At 43.9% G+C, this 24,045-nt stretch overlaps 1 protein-coding gene across 1 annotated transcript in view; it reads right to left on the bottom strand.

Moving 5' to 3' along the window:
* Nucleotides 1-24,045, bottom strand: part of GGT5 (gamma-glutamyltransferase 5) — a 143,708-nt gene that overhangs the window by 6,987 nt on the left and 112,676 nt on the right. The window contains exons 10-11 of the mRNA XM_077293607.1: nucleotides 20,381-20,493; nucleotides 6,714-6,824 (exon numbers count right to left, since the gene is read on the bottom strand). Of these exons, the coding sequence (XP_077149722.1) occupies nucleotides 6,714-6,824; nucleotides 20,381-20,493 (224 nt within the window). The remainder of the gene's footprint in view (nucleotides 1-6,713; nucleotides 6,825-20,380; nucleotides 20,494-24,045) is intronic.

The raw sequence follows: 24,045 nt of genomic DNA, 5'->3' as shown, positions 1-24,045 counted from the left end.
AGCGCTGCACCGCTTTAAGAGAATGGGGTTCCTGCCAGTCCATCACAGCCTGTAGTTTGGCAGGATCCATAGCCAATCCCAGGGCGGATATGATATAGCCTAGGAAAGGTAAGGACTCCTGCTCGAACATACACTTCTCCAACTTGGCATAGAGGGAGTTTGCCCGTAGGAGGTCGAAGACTTTGCAAACATCTCTCCGGTGGGAGTCAATATCTGGAGAGTAGATGAGAATATCATCCAGATAGACTACGACCGAGGTGGTGAGCATATCACGGAAGATGTCGTTCACAAAGTCTTGGAAAACGGATGGGGCATTACAGAGCCCGAAGGGCATCACCAGATATTCATAGTGCCCATCCCTGGTGTTAAAAGCAGTCTTCCATTCGTCCCCCTCACGGATGCGAATCAGGCTGTAAGCACCCCGCAGATCTAGTTTGGTAAACACCCTTGCTCCCCGAAGCCTATCGAAGAGCTCAGATATCAAGGGCAAAGGATACTTATTTTTAACGGTGATGGCGTTAAGACCCCTATAGTCTATGCATGGACGCAGTTCCCCACTCTTCTTCTGCACGAAGAAGAACCCAGCCCCAGCAGGTGACACTGACTTCCTGATGAACCCTCTTGCCAGATTCTCTTGACTGTACTGAGACATTGCCTCCGTCTCCGGGAGAGATTACGGATAAACTCGACCCCGGGGAGGCTCAGCACCAGGCAAGAGATCAATAGGACAGTCATAGGGGCGATGGGGCGGAAGGGTCTCTGCCGCCTTTTTGGAGAACACGTCTGCATAAGACCAATATTGCTTGGGGAGAGAGGATAGATCTGCGGGTACCTCTGTTGTAGCAACCTGAACGCACTCCCTCTGACACCTACCCCCACAAGATTCACCCCAACCCAAAATTCTGCCTGAGGACCACTCGATATGAGGAGAGTGGTACCGTAGCCATGGTATCCCCAACAGGACCTCATCAATTCCCTCAGGAATGATGAGCAGAGATATAATCTCCTGATGGGATGGCGACATGGACAGAGTAAGAGGGATGGTCTGGTGTGTTATCTGTGAGGGCAGTGTTGACCCATTCAACACTCGTACCGTTTCTGGTTGAGCTAGCATAATCAGGGGTATTGCGTGACGTTGGGCGAAGGCTGAAGACATAAAATTGCCCTCCGCCCCAGAATCCACGCAGAGCTCTACCAAATGGGAGGATGAGCCAATAATTATTGTCCCCTTAAAGGACAATTTGGAGGCAAACGTCGCCGTGTCTAGTGTACCTCCACCTACTACCACTAGACGCTGACGTTTCCTCGACCGCTGGGGACATCTGGTGGCAAGATGTCCTGACTGCTGGCAAACATGACAGACCTTGTGTGCACAAGCGGTCCGGGACTTAGATCCCTCATGTGACACTTCTATGGCCTCATGTGACTCAGGAACCAGGACCGGAGATTCCAGAGGTTTGGCAAAGGTGGGAGCCAGCCGAAACCTCTGCCTACACTGAGCTCGCTCTAACCTCCGCTCGTTAAAACGGAGGTCAATACGAGTAGAGACAGATATTAACTCCTCCAGTGTGGCAGGAATCTCCCTAGTGGCCAGAGCGTCCTTAACGTGACCAGCCAGCCCTCTCCAAAATATGGGGATAAGGGCTTTATCCGACCACTCCAGCTCAGAAGCTAAAGTACGGAAGTGGACGGCAAATTGGCTGACCAAGGACTCACCCTGAGTTAATGCCAGCAGTTGGAGCGCCATGTCATGGGTGACTCGAGGTCCTAAAAAGACCTGTTTCAGAGTGCTCAGGAACAGCGGAGCACTCTGCACCACATGATCGCCACGCTCCCACAGCGGTGTAGCCCACTCCAACGCCCTGTCCGACAAGAGGGACACAATAAATCCCACCTTAGCTCGCTCTGTGGGAAAACGTGCAGCCAGGAGCTCGAGGTGAATAGAGCACTGACTCCCGAATCCCCTACAGGACTTGCTGTTTCCAGAAAATTTCTCTGGCAGCGGAAGGCGAGATAATCTCGGAACAGGGGTGGCAGTGGACAAGGTTGCTGCAGCCACGCTAGCAGCCTGTACAGCAACTGCGGTAACATCCACAGCTGAGGTTGAGCTCTCGAGAGCCGCCAACCTACCCTCCAGCTGCTGGATATACCGCAAAGATTGCTGAATGTCCGCCATTTACTAGCCAGACCCTGGCACTAGTATTATGTTAGGGCTAGCGGAATGCACCAAATGGATATAGAGATTTTATTATAATATATGCGTTCGCAGCCCGGGGTCCACAGTGCAGGAGAACCTGCTGCTAGCAAATGGCGGAACTAAATGGCGGTATGAGCTACCTCTGTTACTTCACAGAGTAGCCGTGAACTCAAAGCACTGTGCCCTGTTAACCTTCACAGTGGCACAGGCTAACTACCCAAACGAGAGCAGTCAGTGGTCATGCATGCACACAAAACTCCTCGCCGGAGGTGCCAGCATGCTAGGGCCTATTTCAGCCAAGTCCCTGAATACTCAAACACACAAACTCCTCGCCGGAGGTGCTAGCATTCTAGGGGCTTATTTCAGCCGGGTCCCTGAACACAATCATACGTGACCACACTGGCGCAAAGTACAACATAGAACAATACTAGCACATGGCCGTGCGGCCATGCATGCCTTAAATAGATGCAGCACGTACAGGACCTTCCTAGAAGGACCAATGAGAGGCTGCCACAGAGCGTGAGCACCTACAGGACCTTCCTGAAGGACCAATGGCCTTAGCTGCAGTGTCTGATCATGTGACCCTCGATCTCCACTGAGAGATCTTACTCTGGGCATGCTCAGAACGAGAAAAGCAGGACTTAGTCCCAGAAGAGTCTGCTCGCCGCTGCCCAGCACTGACTCCAATGGCAGAAGCAGGAAAAGCAGCAGTAACTCTCTGTACAGCGTCAGAGTGAGCGAGACGCTGGGACCGACGTCTCCGCTGGGCAGGCTCCACTGCGGCAGGAGAAGAATAGGAGACCGCAGCGGAGATGGCCCGAGATTCCCCCTGTGCAGAGGCGGGAACTCGACCCCTAACATATATAGCATAAAATATGTTTTAGCTTAGTCATTATAACTTGACTTTATAAACGTATTGTGACTTTATCTTTATCTACACTGCACCAAAATATAAGCGAACATGGTTGGGTTGCGACTAGCAAGTTAAAAGAAAGCCATACCAGCATTTACCTGTAATCTGGGGATACATGGCAACTTTGGCCATGACACAAGTCATGCAGGCAAAAAATGCTAGGTATCGCTGCTACATCACAGCACAGTACAAGTGCATGGAGTCCTATTGTGACCCTGAGGATACCGTGGCAAGCAAATTGGACCCGGTTACATTTTCTGCAACTTGCTTGTCACAATGACGACGTTAGAGTCGCAAAGCAGCCTCATATACTTGTATTGCATAGCCAAAGTCACTGTGTAGCTCTAGTTTGCAAGTAGAAAACATGCGCAGCATCTTGCTCGTTTACATTCTCTTATGTTAGGGTGCAACACAGCAGCAGCATAGAGAGATGTTTGGCCCTGCAACATGTGTCGTGGCCAACGTTGCAGCCCCAGCCATAAGCAAACTATACCATTAGGATAGCAACAAGACAAAGACACTCACCAAAGGATAAAATCCATCTTCGTAATTAATTTGCCAATTTAAAAACAGCAAAAAAAGGCCAATTTGCATTCAATTATGCTCCTATGGGCTGGAATCTCTTACAGCATGAAGTATTCATTAAGTATAATTTTAAAGATATACTAATTTACAAATTGTCATGTAAAATAATCAATATGTGATAAAGAAAAATTGTTGTAACCAGACAATGAAAGATACATTGTAACAACAATACTATAAAAACATGCCTCGATCATTTTTATCATTGAATTCAATAGGACCCATTGCCTTAGTGTTAATAATCCAGCATGCTTTATTTTGCAGTAGAAGCTTATACTTATCTCCACCTTGTGGTGGAAATAGAACATGTTGGAGTCCTGCAAATTCCAACAGTGCTGGCTCACTACCAGACAACACAGGGTGAGGGTAGAACAGTGTGGCAATGCTTTATTGGACCACAAAACAGGCAGATAACACATAGAACAGTCCCAGCAAAATACCCCAAGATGGTGCACATTACAGAGTCTCACCCTTCTGCTGACCCGCCAGCATAATGGCATCTGTTACTTCAGAGCTTCCAGGGTCGACTACCCCACCTGTGGCTTAGAAAGATGACAGTCCAATGAGGTACAAGGCCAGTTGAACCGAGGGTCAGAACCTGACTTCTCCGAACATCTCCTTGGAGCCAGGTGACCAGCGGGTCCCAATCCTAGCTTTCTCCAAATGTATCCATGATTCAGCGATGGAAGAAAACAGATCTGTTCCATTTACCAACAGAGTCTGAGGTCTCCTAGGTTGTTTCCTGTACAATGATAGATCCGTGTCCCTCGTGATGAACCTACAGCGCCCCAGGGTCCTGGTCGTCGCAGTGGTATTGCTTTCCTCTTGGGGAGAGTGATGCTACGTTTGGAGGCAAAGAAGGATAACTGCATCCAGGTATCACAAACATGCAACACATTTCACACTCCAGACTACCAGGGGGAGCTTCTGCTCCTATTTATTATGTCACTCCCCATATATATATATAACTGACAGTCTGTAGGGAAAGTTGGAAAGTTCCAGACAGTAGTCTGAGGTGGACAGAGGGTCCAAAGGAGCGGTGCATGCCCTCAGAGCTGCAGCTCCCAGAAAGAGACATTCAGAAGGCAGAACTGTATTGCAGCGAGCGTGAAGGAAGTCATAGCAAAGGAGAGGATACCAGAAGGGGACCAGCCCTACACAGGCTGCCCCCTTCTGAGGCGCAGAATCTCGGTGGCCGGAACACTGAGGGAGTAAGGACCTTTATGCTTTGCTCCAGAGACTGGCAGGACAGCTAATTGCAAGTTACCTGTCCGCCCTGCACCCAGGAGGCACGGTGGCAACCCATGGAGGCCGGGGCGTGCTAGAGTCCCTATAAACAGCCTCAAGCCACCAGTCATACAGGTTTGTCCTATCCTATATGGGGGACAGAGAGAAAGACACTACATCTGTGAGACCCTTATGTGAAGCCATAGGCAGTAAGGGACTATACCACTACAGCGCAAGGGAAGGCTACTGATTTCCACCTGGACAAGGGGACTCTAGACTTGCCTTCAAACTGGCCGGACTCTGCCTGCCCTGTGATCTGGTGCCCTGGACTGTGGATGCTGAAGTCTTCAGTAAAGGTAAAGAGACTGCAACCTTGTGTCCTTGTTCTTCTCTGCGCCTCTCACCATTCACCATCTACACACCTGGAAGCCCTGGGGACATACTTCACCTGTGGGAAGGTATACCATCTAGCTGCCGTAACATCACCCCAGCGGACCCCTTAAAGCAGCGTTGGTCACCCTGACCGAATACCACAGGTGGCGTCATGAACACAAACTTTATCCCTTTAAAGACCTTTCCCTTTTACACGGACGTCCCAGGGCCACGGACCGGGCCAGCCACCGTGACATCCCCCTGTGAACCGCAGGACCCGGTACCGAGTACCCCACGGCCCTAGGGGGGTCATCCAGAGCCATGATGTATTGGCAGCAGTCCTGTAGGGTCTCCAGGATGTTTGGATGTCTTGGCAGAATCTCTGTCTCTCTCTCTCTGACTCTCTGAACACAGGCAGATCATCCTTATTATAGGTCACAACTTTTCATTTAGGCATTCCACCACAGGCTTGGGGGAAGGTGGTAGGGGGTCATCCCTCACAGCTGGAGTGTTCAAACAACATGCATAGATTGTCCTTCATATTGCAGGACAATATGAAGGACAGAGGCTGTAGGGACAGTGGGGGCCTCATACTCGGGGCAGTGGATTGCCAAAAATATCTTTCCGTGTGATTTCATCTAATGGCTTGGGGCAACCTTGAGATGGATGTCGGGGGCCTGGGGTGAACTCAGCCTGTGAAGCTATAGACTACATGGGGCAGAAGTATTTGCAATCCAAATATACTGCTAGTGGTGGAGAAGACTCCTTAGGGTTAGAGAAGCCAGAGAACCAGAGCTGAAGTTGTAGCTGGTAGGGAAAGATGACAACCCATTGGGCCTTTCCCCCTACATCTGCCTGTAAATACTGCCATTCACCAAGTAAAAGTTTGGTTGTTTTCATGAACCTCGTGCTTCCTGGATTAATTGCTGCCCTGATTCCAGAATAGGGGTTCCTGGACTCAGAAGAGGCATGCAGCCCTGAAGAAAGTGTGATGCACCTCACACACAGCAGCACACCGGGACTGGGACACGAGATGTCTGTAGGATGTCAAAGCGAGTGGGAATAGAAGCTCGTCCATGACTACCTCGCTTGGGCATCTTACAAGAAGCTGCCACATATGGAAGTCCATTAGCCCCTGCCAGTAGCAGTGTAGAATATGCTGTTCGTCATTGTAACACATAGTAATACAGAAATATTGCATAATATACCAGCAGTCAAAAGTTCTGTCAATGTTCAAGTACTATAGGGAGACTAAGTAAAAAAGTTAAAAATAAAATGATTTAGGGGGAAAACAAATTAAGCAAAATTCCCTTTTACATATGAAATCAGCATGATATATTAAATGCAAATTGCACGCACTGCATGTGTACCATCTGCTGCACCAACAGCCAACTTAAATTCCTAGTAGTGGCCCCTGCTTACCGGACTGAAGGATTGGTCAAAGTCCAGTGAATTGTCCACTTGTACATGGAACACAGGAGCCGAGATCGCTTCCGTCATGTTATAGCCGAACCACAACTTGTTCATAATGGCCTAAAATAAAGATAAATATTTCTCTGATGATGAGTGGAAACCAAGTATTGTCAGTAATCTCAGAAGCAAGTAACAAAAAATCATGTTACATAACAGACAGAAGTGCATTAGTCGTCATTCTAAGGGTATGTGTCCACGGTCAGGATGGCCGGCGGTAACGCCGGAGCGGCGAAGCCGCTCGGCGCTAAGCCCCGCCCCCTTTCTGGGACGCGATGATGCCGGATGTGTTAACTGTACATATCCGGGATCATCACACCCTCGCATAGCGCCCTGTGATATTACTTGCGGCGACGCAGCGTCGCCGCAGGTAGCACGGACATGCTGCGATCTGAAAAGACGCGCAGCATGTCCGGAGTCGCAGGGAAGTCGGATGCGTGTTTCCACGCATAGTGGACACGGGATTTCATAAAATCCCCTCCACTATGCTGGAACATCTGGACGCTGCGTGTTTGACGCTGCAGCTCTGCGCAGCGTCAAACAAGCAGCGTTTACTGACCGTGGACACATACCCTAAAGCCAGACATCAGTCAGCCATGTCCATGTTCTATCTGTAATTTTAATAGACAGAACCCGTACTCATTTCAGTCCATAGAGCTGTTCACATATACATGGTATTTTATATACTGTGCGTACACAAAAAGATCACTGAGACGTGCGTTTTTGAGTCACGGATAAAAATTACCCTTAGGGTATGTGTCCACGTTCAGGATTGCATCAGGATTTGGTCAGGATTTTTCATCAGTATTTGTAAGCCAAAACCAGGAGTGGGTGATAAATGCAAAAGTGGTGCATATGTTTCTGTTATACCTTTCCTCTAATTGTTCCAGTCCTGGTTTTGGCTTACAAATACGTGGACACATACCCTTACAAGTCTAAGGGTATGTGTCCACGTTCAGGATTGCATCAGTATTTGGTCAGGATTTTCCATCAGTATTTGTAAGCCAAAACCAGGAGTGGAACAATTAGAGGAAAAGTATAATAGAAACACATGCACCAATTCTGCATTTATCACCAACTCCTGGTTTTGGCTTACAAATACTGACGTAAAATCCTGACCAAATCCTGATGCAATCCTGAACGTGGACACATACCCTAAGGGTCCATGAAAATCACAGCCTGAGCACAGATGGCATGAGTGTACAATCTATTTACTTTCTGTAATTAATATTGTAATGAAAGTGAGGACAAAATGTCAGACACTAAGGGTATGTGTCCACGTTCAGGATTGCATCAGGATTTGGTCAGGATTTTACATCAGTATTTGTAAGCCAAAACCAGGAGTGGAACAATTAGAGGAAAAGTATAATAGAAACATATGCTCCACTTTTTTTGGCTTACAAATACTGATGTAAAATCCTGACCAAATCCTGATGCAATCCTGAACGTGGACACATACCCTATTGTAAAGAATAAATATATACTTTATTAAGTAATATAATTAATTAAAATACTTAAAAAGAACAAAGATAAAAGTAACATGGTATTGACAAAATGGTTACAATAAGTTACACGGACTGTGAAAAACAGTATACATAGTCGCATTGAATGTAGTATGTCACAGCGGCTGAATTGGCTAATGTCCCAAACAAAATACTTACTCATTATGTATTGTAATGTAACTGTTCATAAATAAAAATAGTGCTAGAAATATGCCTCAGACTAAGCCTAAGCAATACGCGTGTTGCGTGCATTGTCTCATGGATGGATTACCCTATTCCTATAAAATGGCTTTACTTTGAGATAATTTTATATCTGTGTCGCTTGTCTTTTCTTCGACAGATAAGTCCTTTAATACACTTGCAAGTTCATTTCCACACATTTTATTTTCCTCTCTGTATACTCATATGTAAACTCATATAAGTAGCCTTGTACTTAATACTAACATCACTATCACTACTCGACAAATATGTGCCACATTTGTATATATGTTACACACACAGGGGGCGCATTGGGACAGCCTTTCTTACAGTCCCAAGGCTTTGGAGTTTTTAGACTTCTCAGTACTATGAAAGTTGGGACGTTATCCCTTCTCACCACTGAGTTCCGGCCAAACACAGTTGACGTTCATGGATTCTGTATGAGTAGCTGCCTTAACAGGTTGGGAAATGGGTGATCTTTAGAAAGACAGAGTCAGATGTGACGGATCCCTCACACGTGTCACCTCACTGGGCTGCCCCTCGGAAGCTGGGAAGGGAAGATATCATAGAAGATACAAGATTCAGCTCATCAAAGACATTTCAGAAGGCCACCAGGAAGGCCCACAGGTTTGAAGTCACAGGAACCCTTTTCTCCCATGGGGGAATGAGCCATGCAAGGGGATCTACTGCTAGGTAGAACATTAGTAATCCCACCTTGACCCGATCGGACGAAAACTGATGACCCAAAAGTTCATAGTGCTGCATGCGTGACTCTAAGAAACCACTGCACTGCTTCAAATCCCCATAGTACCGTGGCGCATCAGACAAGACAAGTTCCACTCCAGAAACATAAGTTTCAAGTTGAATAGGCACAGCCGTAGGTACTGTGACTTGGTCTGGCACAGGTGACGTCAAGGCTTCCAATCGAGCATCAAGTGCTTGCAGATTAAACTAAATTTTCTCCAGGCTCTCTCGCTGGAAGCTCAACTGCCAATACAGCTCTGAGCGCAGATAGGACTGGGGATCAGCAGGGCCCATGGCTAAAGCAAACTCAGGAGCTGTTCAGGCTACTATGTTCTAGACCCTCTGCAGAATGGTTACTGACAGGGACATGGACTCGAGCTACGTTCAGACTACTAGGTTCAGGATCCATTAGTAGAATGGTTACTGACATGGAGTCACAGACAGGGCTGATGCAGAGACAGATAGGACAGTCCGGATACGTGGAACACTCGGATAGGCAAACGTTGAGATACACAGGTCTCGGGTACTGATTCAGGTACTGGCAGCACAAGGGCCAGGGGACGAGGTTCAGGCACTGGCCGCACGAGACCAGGGATTCGAGTTTCAGACACTGCACATGGATCAGGGGACGAGGTTCAGTCAATTGCCACACTAGGACCAGGGACTACGGGTTCAGGACAGGCCACCAAGGACCAGGGACTTCATGTTCAGGACACTGGTCACACCAGGACCCTGAGACCTGACAATGCACTAGTTGCACCACTAACACATGAATGAAACTCATTCCTTTGGCACTCCCCTATTGGGGAGGGTGCCTTATAAACAAGATGCCTCCCAGATTTTGGCTTGGGGCATCTTAGATGGTGTGTGCTGGCCCTTTAAAAACAGGTCAGTGAAGGGGGGTTCAGAGCTGGTTTGCTGTGGGACAGATTTGAGTTACTGTGCCCTGAATCCCCTTTTCTAAACAGGAGTCTGTTAGAAGTGTGTGGTGCTGTGGAGTTTGTTCTTTACTCGATGTTCCTTCAGGAGTTGTTTCTACCTCCTCGTCCATGGGATCGGGTCCGGCTGTAGCCTCAGACAAGACAGGATACCTTGAGGCTGGGTTAACAGGTTCAGCTTTATTGTGCAATTCGGCTGCAGCATACAGAATAAGACAGTCTTTTTCAGTGATGTTCCCTTTGTTTCCTGGCCTGTCAGTCTTCATCTCCTTTCTGCCCAACTTGTCCACCCAACCGTCGTAGCCAGCCCTAGGGACCCTCCTCCTGGCATAACAGCTTCCCTGAGGATCACCATCCTTTCGTTTCTTTGCGACCTGGCCGATATCTTCCTCACAGGCGGGACAGGGGTATGGTTCTCAATACCCCTTCCGGACCTCAAGCCAAAGACTGTCCTGACAAAACTTAGAATGTGTCCTCATGTTGTTGGGAAACCTGGACTGACAGAACCCCTTCAGCTCTGCTGCATCTGCCTCTTCTTGCACCTGCTAAAACTGTCTTGTCCAGCTTTACTCTACACTCCATTCTCCTTCACTGACTGGTCTCCACTCTGAACTTGTACTTGTACGGATTCATAGACCCTAACTGCCTCTAACGTGGACACCTTTTCTTATAAAACTGGTCTAACCCCTCCCAAACTGTGGGATAATCACAACTCTTTTAACTATTCCCTAGTTTAGTGCAAGCTATATTCCTGTACTTAGTGTGGTCACCCTAGTAGACAGACCTCCTGCATTCCAAGGGACAGCCTTAGGCAGAGCCTATAGGATAACCGAACACACGCTGGCCATCGGAATATAATAAAACCCTTTTTATCATACATATAAATATTTAGACATCAGCAACAGTACATCAGACTACAAACAACATCCCCTCAGTTGCCACAACATCTTCATTATCCTAGCCTCCCCCTTACATGCGCCACCCGCCGGAAACAGTGCACAGGGGTAGGAAGCAGGGAAGACGCAATTTCGAAACTACGTGAAGGTGAAAACGCAGCTGCAGCGTTGAATATGTCGGAATCACTGCATGGAGGGGGAATGGGAGCCATGCAGAGACACCAGTAGCCGCGTTAGAATATATTTCTGTCACTATTTTTATGCATGGAGAGCACAACACAAGCTCTCCATACATGTATTGTGACTGTTACACAGCAGCGACACATGCAGCTGCGGTGCCGAAAAGCTGACTATCGGAAGCGCTCCAGGTATCCGGGTTCCCGATGCAGCTATTCGGTAAGCGCTACAGCAATTCGGATAAGGAGTTATGCAAAGCTATTCACTCATCCCTATATTACAATACATAATGGGTACATATTTTGTTTTTGTCTGAGGCTGAATACCATCTTTGGGAAGGACGGGAGATTTTAGTTTTCACGTGGGTGGTGTGTGTGTGTGTTGAATAACCAAATTGTATTTAAGTGTGTGTTTAGTGTAAACTTTTTTTTTATTAACTTATTACATTTAGAATAGAAGAAAGGAGAAAGAAGAATATAAAGAATTAAAGAGAAGAATCTAGAAATAAAAAGATAAAAATAAAAACATAAGAATTTGGTAAAATATAAAAAGCGTACTAAATGGACGACAGTAAAAACAAGTACTGAGTGCCCGCAACTAAATTATGATAATCATAATTATATTCAGTACAGAAAAACTGTAGGATACAATAATTTTCCACTAAAATTCTGAAACTTCAATTACTAACAGGAAGTAGAAAAAAAATTACTGAGCACCCGCAACTATCTGACGCTAATTTAGATTCTATATATTAGTAGAAAAAACCTGTAGTATAATTGTTACAAGAATTTTCCACAAAAATTTTGAAACTACTATTACTAAACGGGCATCAGTAAAACCAATTACTGAGCAACCGCAACTGACACCAAGTGTCATTACATTTTAGTAAAAATACTATAGTGTAAGCTGAGTACTACAGTATATTTTTACTGTGGATTAGACAGTCCCTAATCAAGCTCTATCAACTAACCTAAATTATTTTTGTTTGCTTTTTTTACACTATACTGTTTGATAAAAGATCTGATATTATAGTAAAAAATAGTGCAGTATCAGCTGATTACTACAATGATGCCGATCAGTGATGTGCATCACTGAACATCGATATTTCAGGCAATTCTATTTGCCATAACATTGACATCGTAGTGATCGTAGTTGCGGGGTGGGGGCAAAATCCCCTGGGTGACAAGTCTCAATGCCCTGCTGTAAGAAACAGCAGGCATCTTTATGTGATGACCATGGTTGCATGGTTGACGTAGATTCCCTTAGTGACCATGATGTATAGGTACGTCAAATGTCGTGAAGAGGTTAAGACACAGTAATTGGTTAATGAATTGCCCTGTAGGATTACTATAACACTAATGAATAAAATAAGCTTTGCTATTTATTTATTTATTTAGCTAATTTAATTATTTATGAAATACTGATGGTAAAACTTGACAGTGACCAAACACTGATGAAACTCGAATAAAAAAAACAAGACCATTTTGGCATACATGAAAAGTCACTGATGTTTGCATGAAGCCTTAACCCCTTCACCCCAAAGCCTGTTTTCACCTAAGTGACACGGCCAATTTTTACAATTCTGACCACTGTCACTTTATGAGGTCATAACTCTGAAACGCTTCAACGGATCCTGGTGATTCTGAGATTGTTTTCTCGTGACATATTGTACTTTATGATAGTGGTAAAACTTCTTCGATATGACTTGCATTTATTTGTGAAAAAAACAGAAATTTGTCGAAAATTATGAAAATTTAGCAATTTTCAAATTTTTCGTTTTTATGCCCTTAAATTAGAGAGTTATATCACATAATATAGTTAATAAACAACATTTCCCACATGTCTGCTTTACATCAGCACAATTTTGGAAACATAATTTTTTTTTGTTAGGGAGTTATAAGGGTTAAAAGTTGACCAGCGATTTCTCATTTTTGCAACAAAATTTGCAAAACCATTTTTTTTACGGACCACCTCACACTTGAAGTGACTTTGAGGGGTCTATATGACAGAAAATGTCCAAAAGTGACACCATTCTAAAAACTGCACCCCTCAAGGTACTCTAAACCACATTCAAAAAGTTTATTAACCCTTCAGGTGCTTCACAGGAATTTTTGGAATGTTTAAAAAAAATTGAACATTTAAATTTTTTTTCACAAAATTTTTACTTCAGATCCAATTTGTTTTATTTTACCAAGGGTAACAGGAGAAATTGGACCAAAAAAGTTGTTGTACAATTTGTCCTGAGTACGCCGATACCCCACATGTTGGGGTAAACCATTGATTGGGCACATGGCAGAGCTCGGAAGGGAAGGAGCGCCATTTGACTTTTCAATGCAAAATTGGCTGGAATTGAGATCGGAACCCATGTCGTGTTTGGAGAGCCCCTGACGTGCCTAAACAGTGGAAACCCCCACAAGTGACACCATTTTGGAAAGTAGACCCTCTAAGGAACTAATCTAGATGTGTGGTGAGCACTTTGAACCTCCAAGTGCTTCACAGAAGTTTATAATGTGGAGCCGTAAAAAAAATTAATATTAATTTTCACAAAAAATGATCTTTTTGCCCCAAATTTTTTATTTTCCCAAGGGTAGCAGGATAAATTGGACCCCAAAAGTTGTTGTGCAATTTGTCCTGAGTACGCTGATACTTCATATATGGAGATAAACCACTGTTTGGGCGCATGGCAGAGCTCGGAAGGGAAGGAGCGCCATTTGACTTTTCAATGCAAAATTGGCTGGAATTGAGATCGGAACCCATGTCGTGTTTGGAGAGCCCCTGACGTGCCTAAACAGTGGAAACCCCCAGAAGTGACACCATTTTGGAAAGTAGACCCTCTAAGGAACTAATCTAGATGTGTGGTGAGCACTTTGAACCTCCAAGTGCTTCACAGAAGTTTATAATGTAGAGCCGTAAAAAAAAATTAATATTAATTTTCACAAAAAATGATATTTTTGCCCCAAATTTTTTATTTTCCCAAGGGTAGCAGGATAAATTGGACCCCAAAAGTTGTTGTGCAATTTGTCCTGAGTACGCTGATACTTCATATATGGGGATAAACCACTGTTTGGGCGCATGGCAGAGCTCGGAAGGGAAGGAGCGCCATTTGACTTTTCAATGCAAAATTGGCTGGAATTGAGATCGGAACCCATGTCGTGTTTGGAGAGCCCCTGACGTGCCTAAACAGTGGAAACCCCCAGAAGTGACACCATTTTGGAAAGTAGACCCTCTAAGGAACTAATCTAGATGTGTGGTGAGCACTTTGAACCTCCAAGTGCTTCACAGAAGTTTATAATGTAGAGCCGTAAAAAAAAATTAATATTAATTTTCACAAAAAATGATATTTTTGCCCCAAATTTTTTATTTTCCCAAGGGTAGCAGGATAAATTGGACCCCAAAAGTTGTTGTGCAATTTGTCCTGAGTACGCTGATACTTCATATATGGGGATAAACCACTGTTTGGGCGCATGGCAGAGCTCGGAAGGGAAGGAGCGCCATTTGACTTTTCAATGCAAAATTGGCTGGAATTGAGATCGGAACCCATGTCGTGTTTGGAGAGCCCCTGACGTGCCTAAACAGTGGAAACCCCCAGAAGTGACACCATTTTGGAAAGTAGACCCTCTAAGGAACTAATCTAGATGTGTGGTGAGCACTTTGAACCTCCAAGTGCTTCACAGAAGTTTATAATGTAGAGCCGTAAAAAAAAATTAATATTAATTTTCACAAAAAATTATATTTTTGTCCCAAATTTTTTATTTTCCCAAGGGTAGCAGGATAAATTGGACCACAAAAGTTATTGTCCAATTTGTCCTGAGTACGCTGATACCCCATACATTGGGGGGAACCACTGTTTGGGCGCACGGCAGAGCTCGGAAGGGAAGGAGCGCCGTTTGAAATGCAGACTTAGATGGATTGGTCTGCAGGTGTCATGTTGCATTTGCAGAGCCCCTGATGTACATAAACAGTAGAAACCCCCCACAAGTGACCCCATATTGGAAACTAGACCCCCCACGGAACTTATCTAGATGTGTTGTGAGAACTTTGAACCAACAAGTGTTTCACTACAGTTTAACACGCAGAGCCGTGAAAATAAAAAATATTTTTTTTTCCACAAAAATTATATTTTAGCCCCCACATTTTTATTTTCCCAAGGGTAACAGGAGAAATTGGACAACAAAAGTTGTTGTGCAATTTGTCCTGAGTACGCTGATACCCCATATATGGGGGGGAACCACTGTTTGGGCGCATGGCAGAGCTCGGAAGGGAAGGAGCGCCGTTTGAAATGCAGACTTAGATGGATTGGTCTGCAGGTGTCATGTTGCATTTGCAGAGCCCCTGATGTACATAAACAGTAGAAACCCCCCACAAGTGACCCCATATTGGAAACTAGACCCCCCACGGAACCTATCTAGATGTGTTGTGAGAACTTTGAACCAACAAGTGTTTCACTACAGTTTATCACGCAGAGCCATGAAAATAAATTTTTTTTTTTTTCCACGAAAATTATATTTTAGCCCCCACATTTTTATTTTCCCAAGGGTAACAGGAGAAATTGGACAACAAAAGTTGTTGTCCAATTTGTCCTGAGTACGCTGATACTTCATATATGGGGATAAACCACTGTTTGGGCGCACGGCAGAGCTCGGAAGGGAAGGAGCGCCGTTTGAAATGCAGACTTAGATGGATTGGTCTGCAGGTGTCATGTTGCATTTGCAGAGCCCCTGATGTACCTAAACAGTAGAAACCCCCCACAAGTGACCCCATATTGGAAACTAGACCCCCCACGGAACTTATCTAGATGTGTTGTGAGAACTTTGAACCCCCAAGTGCTTCACTACAGTTTATAACGCAGAGCCGCGAAAATAAAAAATATATTTTTTTCCACGAAAATTATATTTTAGCCCCCATGTTTTTATTTTCCCAAGGATAAGGCTGGTTTCACACTTGAGTTTTTTTTAAAAACGCATGTGTGAAAAAACGCATGTAATCGCGGTAAAACGCATGCGTTTTTATAGAAAAACACAAGAAAACAAGAAAAAACCAAAAAACCCTAACCCTACCCCTAACCCTACCCCTACCCCTAACCTGAAATACGTGGCACTGAAATACGTGGCACTGAAATACGTTTATATACGTATATACGTATATAAGTGCCACGATATTTCAGTGGCCACGTATATAAGTGCCACGTATATAAGTGCCACGTATATAAGTGCCACGTATTTCATGTACATGCCACGATATTTAAGTGCCACGTATTTAAGTGCCACGTATTTAAGTGCCACGTATTTAAGTGCCACGTATTTAAGTGCCACGTATTTAAGTGCCACGTATTTAAGTGCCACGTATTTAAGTGCCACGTATTTAAGTGCCACGTATTTAAGTGCCACGTATTTCACGTAAATGCCACGATATTTCAGTGCCACGTATTTCACTGAAATACCGTGGCACTTAAATACGTGGCACTGAAATATCGTGGCACTAAAATATCGTGGCACTGAAATATCGTGGCACTGAAATAACGTGGCACTGAAATACGTGGCACTGAAATACGTGGCACTGAAATACGTGGCACTATGACTGTCAGAAAATGTTCATTAAACGGTTAGGGATGAGTTTAGGGGTAGGGTTAGGGTTAGGGTTTGGATCCCTTTATCACCTTGATGGTGGTGGGTGACTTTTCAGTGTGTTCTGTTTTTTTTCTATAAAAACGCATGCGTTTTTAACGCAAACAAACGCGTTGAGATCGGACGCCATGTCGCGTTTGGAGAGCCCCTGATGTGCCTAAACAGTGAAAACTCCCCAATTCTAACTGACACCCTAACCCCAACCCTAACCCTAGTCCTAACCCTAGCGCTACTTTCACACTAGCGTTTTTTTGCATACGTCGCAATGCGTCGTTTTGGCGAAAAAACGCATCCTGCAAAGTCATCTGCAGGATGCGTTTTTTCCCCATAGACTAACATTAGCGACGTATTGACACACGTCGCAAGCGTCGTGCGACGGTTGCGTCGTGTTGTGGCGGACAGCCGGCAGCAACAAACGTTACATGTAACTTTTTTTGTGCCGACGGTCCACCATTTCCGACCGCGCATGCGCGGCTGGAACTCCGCCCCCACCTCCCCGCACCTCACAATGGGGCAGCGGATGCGTGGAAAAACAGCATCCGCTGCCCCCGTTGTGCGGCGCTTGCACAGTATGCGTCGGTATGTCGGGCCGACGCAGCGCGACGGCCCCGTACCGACGCTAGTGTGAAAGTAGCCTAACGGGAAAATGGAAATAAATATATTTTTTTAAATTTTATTATTTTTCCTAACTAAGGGGGTGATGAAGGGGGATTTGATTTACTTATATAGCGTTTTTTGGGCGGATTTTTATGGTTGGCAGCCGTCACACACTAAAAGACGCTTTTTATTGCAAACAATAGTTTTTGCATCACCACATTTTGAGAGCTATAATTTTTCCATATTTTGGTCCACAGAGTCATGTGAGATCTTGTTTTTTGCGGGACGAGTTGACGTTTTTGCTGGTACCATTTTCGGGTACATGACATTTTTTGATCGCTTTTTATTCCGATTTTTGGGAGGCGGAATGAATAAAAACCAGCAATTCCTGAAATTCTTTTAGGGGGTGCGTTTATACCGTTCCGCGTTTGGTAAAAAGGATAAAGCAGTTTTATTCTTCGGGTCAGTACGATTACAGCGATAACTCATTTATATATTTTTTTTATGTTTTGGCGCTTTTACACAATAAAAACTATTTTATATAAAAAATAATTGTTTTTGCATCGCTTTATTCTGAGAGCTATAACTTTTTTATTTTTCTGCTGATGATGCTGTATGGCGGCTTTTTTTTTGCGGGACAAGATGACGTTTTCAGCGGTACCATGGTTATTTATATCCGTCTTTTTGATCGCGTGTTATTCCACTTTTTGTTTGGCGGTATGAGAATAAAGCGTTGTTTTTTGCTTCGTTTTTTTTTTTTTTTTTTTACGGTGTTCACTGAAGGGGTTAACTAGTGATATAGTTTTATAGGTGGGGTTGTTACGGACGCGGCGATACTAAATATGTGTACTTTTATTGTGTGGTGTTTTTTTTATTTAGATAAAGAAATGTATTTATGGGAATATATTTATTTTTTTTTTCTTTATTTAGGAATTTTTTTTTTTTTTTTTTTTTACACATTTGGAAAAAATTTTTTTTTACATTTTTACTTTGTCCCAGGAGGGGACATCACAGATCGGTGATCAGACCGTGTGCATAGCACTCGGTCTGATCACCGATGTGACAGGCACGTAACAGAGGCTTGCCGGCGCCTGCTATGAGGATTCTCAGCAGACGCCGGCAAGCAGGGTCATCTTATGACCCGGAAGGAGTCCCGCGGCCATCTTGGATCCGGGGACTCCTTCCAGGTCACCGGAGTAGCGCGATCTCATCGCGCTGCTCCGGTGGGAGAGCGCAGGGAGCCCCCGTCCCTGCGCGATCCCCCTCTATGCCGCTGTCACTATTGACAGCGGCATCAGAGGGGTTAAATGCCCGCGATCGGCGACAGCGCCGATCGTGGGCATTGCTGCGGGGTGTCAGCTGTCATATACAGCTGACACCCGCACCCGATCACCGCGGCGCTCAGCGCGAGACCGCGGTGATCGATGCGCCGTACTAGTACTGCGGCTGGCACTAATGCAGTGCCGGCAGCGCCGTACTAGTACGGCGCATGTCACGAAGGGGTTAATCATACATTTAATTAGCATTCCTAAAGTTACCCCAGGGACAATTCTAACAGTTTTTGCTGGAAATCCTGACGTTCACACACTGCGAGTGGTGACGTGAGTAAGGTTACCGCAGTTCATCGGCTGTGAACTGCAATAACTTTACTGTTGCCAGCGCTCGTCACAGCAGCGGGATTCACACCCTACTCTCAGTGTGTTCCGGGTACTGTGTTGAGCTGTCACATTACTGATGTCACCACTAGGGTTGAGCGAAACGGATCGGACATTTTCAAAAATCGCCGACTTTCAGCAAAGACGGGTTTCATGAAACCCGACCCGATCCCACTGTGGGATCGGCCATGCGGTCGGCGATCTTTGTGCCAAAGTCGCGTTTCATATGACGCTTTCCCCGCCATTATTCAGCCAATGAAGGAGTGTGGGCAGCGTGATGACATAGGTTCCAGCTTGCTTTCTGCGGCGTCACAGGGGGTAAAACCACCATCTTACCGTTTGGGATGTAGCGATTTCCACAGTCCAACACAACCTTTGCATTGCAGGGACGACGGAGGAGAGAGAGAGAGAGAGAGAGAGAGAGAGAGAGAGAAAGACTTTGCTCCCCCATTGACTTACATTGGGTTTCGTGTTTCGGTCGATCCCCGACTTTGCGCGGCAATCGGACGATTTGACTCAACTCAACTTTTGACAAAGTCGGGTTTCGCGAAACCCGACTCGATCCTAAAAAAGTTAAAGTCGCTCAACCCTAGTCACCACTCATCGCTGCCTCCGGATGTAGCAGAGTCAGGGATCAGTGTGAGACCTCCTTGTTATGGATTTATGGTGGACACCTTTGGAGTTTTTTTTTAATGGTATTAAATAAGTAAAAAAGAGCGGGGAGTGATTTTTACAATGAAAGGACTTTTCTCTATGTGTGTATTTATTTCTTTTTACTACAGGGTTAATAATGGGGCTGTCTTATAGACACATCTAGATTACCAACCCCTGGGCTTGATCCGAGCGGACATTACACAGCTGACATCAACCATAAAACCATTACCCTGATTGCCAATGCACCAGGGCAATTAGAAACATACGAGTCTAAGCTCCAGAAATGGTGCCATTTCTGGGGAGACTGAGGGCTGGTGTTATAAGTCAGGGAAGGGGCCAATATCCAGCAAAATATGAAAGAACTGTCATAAAAACTGTCGTTAGTCACTTATTTTTCCTAGAAAAATATATACCGTAAATTATATTGATTTTCAACATCCTTGCAAAATTGGATAAAGCAAAGACTTTCAGAATGTTTACAAGTCGCTAAGGTTTATCCAATCCTTGTGTTCTGCTGCACCATTTGTTTCTGAATATATAGGATCACTTCATAAATATCCACCTTGTCCACACCATATAATAGTCTAATTGAAATTTCCTTTTTATGTAGCGTTATCCTTACCTATACACTTACCTGTGCTGTAGCGCCAACTATCCTTAAACCACCTGAACCACCTATTACCAGCTGAGAGCTGTGGTCTTTAGACAAAAGAATGGTTGGCGTCATAGAAGATGGTGGCTGCATCCCTACAATGCCAGGGAAAAGTAATAATACTTGTGAATCTCAAAGAAACATTTCACAAAATAATATCAAAATGCAATTTGGATAACACCAGGCTGAACTAAAATGCTGTTGGCATGCTGCGTTATCTCTTCTCTTTTGTTATTATAGTGCCCAATCTAAATTGGTGAGCGCTTTCTGACTACCTGGTTTTCTAAGGAGACATAGTTTAATACAGTAAAAGCAAACAATCACAAAAGATACAATGCATTTTGCAAGCTTTATGACATGTGCAAATAATGAACATAGGAATTATTCTGAATTGCATTATTGCCATGTAGAATGTGTATAGCATGTGAGATTTAAGGCTACGTTCCCATGATCCCATGAAGTAGCAGTGCTTTGGACGTAGAGCATTTTCGCTGTGTTCTATTCAACGCAGGTAAATACACGTGTTCACTGAACCATGCGGATTTACCGCATTCAATACATTTCTATTGATGAAATTTCTGTCCTCCACAAGAGAAACTGACATGCTGCGGTCCTGAAAGATATGCTGCATGTCCGTCTCCGCAGATGATCCACAGGTGCACATATAAGCATAGTGAACATGGGATTTTAAGAAATCCCACCCACTATGCTGTAACATCTGCCTGCTGTGGTTTTGACACTGCATAAATACCCAGCAATTCCTGATTGTAGGCATGTACCCTTGGAGCACTTATGAGCAAATTGTGTGAGACTATTTGCCCCTTCAAAACAACTTCACATTTGCCCAAGGTTTAATTCAGACGTCAGTTTTCTGACTTTTGAAAAAAAACGGATGAAGTTTCTTCAGTGATTTATCATTGTGTCATTGGTTTCATAAAAGTTTGATTAGATTTATCAGGTTTTTTTCTAACTGAAAAAAAATGTCTTCAACGTATTCTATCTAGAGATATCTGAGGCACCATAGAGATCCTTATAAAAATCCAATCTTTATTCCAAAATATCTGAAACATCACAGTAGTGAGGAAACAAAAATAGTGCAATGTTTCCACCAAATGGCCTTTATCAAGCCTAAAATACAGTGACTGGTGATTATAATTTAGGCTTGAAAAACGTCAATTGGCTGGAATGTTGTTCTATTTTTGTTTGCTCACTGCTGAAATGCTTTAAATATTCTGGAATAAAGATTGGATTTTTATGAGGATCTCTATAGTTCCTCAGATATCTTTCGATTTGCTGCTGTTTTTGGACCTGATGGGAGGCCCTGTCAAGTAGCACATACTCATCAATGGTGTATGGGAATTCTATGCTCAACATATTCTATCAGTCAGTGAAAAACCAGGCAGCACACAGATGGCATCTGATTTTTTCACTGACCCACAGAATTGAATTGACAGTTTTGATCCAACACTTGGACATTTGGACATATATCAATATCGGACAAATCCTCGCAACTTAGCGGAAGAAAATATCTGACATGTGAACAGTCCCATAGACTGTCATAGGTATAAAAGTCATTTGTGAAAAAATGGATAGCACTCGTACATGTGGAGCTTTTGGACTACTTCACTTTGTAAGACAGGTCCTATTTAAGCGATTTCTTGATTGAGAACAGGAATGTCATAATCAGGCCTGGGTGTGAATAGGGAATTTGAACTCAGCTTCCCAAAGATGTGATAAACCACAGTTAATTTATGCTTTAAAGGGGAGGGGGCAATCACGTTTTCACACAGAGCCCTGGAGGTTTGGATTTATTGACTTTCGTCTCATCGCTCCAAATCACCAATTTCCAATCTTCCAATCTTCCATTGCCCACTATTCTGCAAACTTGAGCAAACGCTTCTTGTGATGATATTAAGGCCGAGGCTTCTTCACCTTTTTTCGAGCCTCCATTCCAGACTTGTGTAACGTGCGTCTGACGGTGCTTGCATGCCTGTCTGTGATCTCACTATTACGAAGGATATGAGCCACCTCCACTGATGTGTTTGTCGTGCCAGAACTGATAGACCTTGTGATGAGCCGACTTATTGAATCCGATATTTTGCCTGGATGTTGTTTTTTGAATGAATGGACTGACTTCATTTTGTATTCTTCCAACTGTCATGGCACTCACATGATGCAGATTGGCAATTTTCTTGGCCGAGAGACCGCTATCGATGAGCTGGATGATTCTGTTTCTCTTTTCTTGGTAAATCATTTTCATGGCTGCTCCTCAATTTGAATCAATGACCTTTCACTAGGGAATCAACCTAATAACACACTGAGCTGTTAAGGAATGTGAAAACAGGATGTAATTTGTAGTATTCAGGAAGAAAAAGATTTTTTCACCACAGAAGCAAAACAGTAACAATGCAGTGACATGAGAAGAATCGGCATAACTAATCATATGCTAAATAGTTGCTATTCAAATTTATGTATGAGATAGCCAAGATGATTGTCTATAAGGCTACGTGTTCACGATCAGGAATAGTGGCGTTTTGGACGAGCATATTTTCATGTGGGGGAAACTACACAGCGGAGACAAGCATATCCGCTGCCAAAATTAGCATGCTGTGTCTTGTAAACCCACACAAAGCAGTCATGAAAGCAAAAGGTGGCTACTTTGAAGAACCTAGAATACAAGACATATTTTCAGTTGTTTGACACTTTTTTGTTAAGTATATAATTCCACATGTGTTAATTCATAGTTTTGTTGCCTTCACTGTGAATTTACAATTTTCATAGTCATGAAAATACAGAAAAATCTTTAAATGAGAAGGTGTGTCCAACTTTTGGTCTGTACTGTATATACTTGTGTATATATATATATATATATATATATATATATATATATATATATATATATATATATAGATTGATAGATAGCTAAAGATAGATATGCCAGTGTATACTTTTGTTTTTTCAGAACATTACATAATTAGGTGAAAAAAATGAAAAGTGCTGTTACTCATCTTCCTGGATCCAGAGCTGCTTCTCCATTGTTACTCCCGTGGTTGTATACTTGTATACAGGCTGATTTAACGTCACGACCATTGCGCACAACACCACTGCTGCTTAGCAGCCTGTGCTCTACATTGAGGTCATAGGTAGAACGTTACAGAACCCAAACTACATATGGAAGACAAGTAGAGAGTGACAGACCCTGCATTACACACAGAGAGCTGACAGACCCCAGGCTGTGCTTGGAGGACATTTTGGAAGTGGAAGACCATGCACCTCCAAAACCTCACCCAGTTTTAAGAGACTCACACAGCCGTTTCTGTTTGAGTTTATGACTATGTTTTGACCTGAAAGTGCTGATCATTATTTTGACTGGTATAATTAGTTACTCGTACAACTGACTATAATACTATTAATTTCTGACTTTATGCAAGTGTGCCTAGAAGAATTGGTGCTTTGATGCTGTGTTGAAGGAAAAGGGTGGTCACACCAAATATTGATTTGATTTCTATTTCACATTTGCTCATTCTATTTGTACTTTGTTAAATGATAAAAAAAATTAGCTATTATCACTTCTATTTTTCAAACTTTCGTACTTTGCAGCCTTTTTTACAAACTTACCTGAAACTGTTGTATAATACTGTATATGT

This window comes from Ranitomeya variabilis, chromosome 1 (assembly GCF_051348905.1).
Source record: "Ranitomeya variabilis isolate aRanVar5 chromosome 1, aRanVar5.hap1, whole genome shotgun sequence".
Taxonomy (NCBI): Eukaryota; Metazoa; Chordata; class Amphibia; order Anura; family Dendrobatidae; genus Ranitomeya; species Ranitomeya variabilis.
The sequence above is the reverse complement of the archived record's forward strand: the minus strand, read 5'-3'. Positions and strand labels throughout refer to the sequence as shown.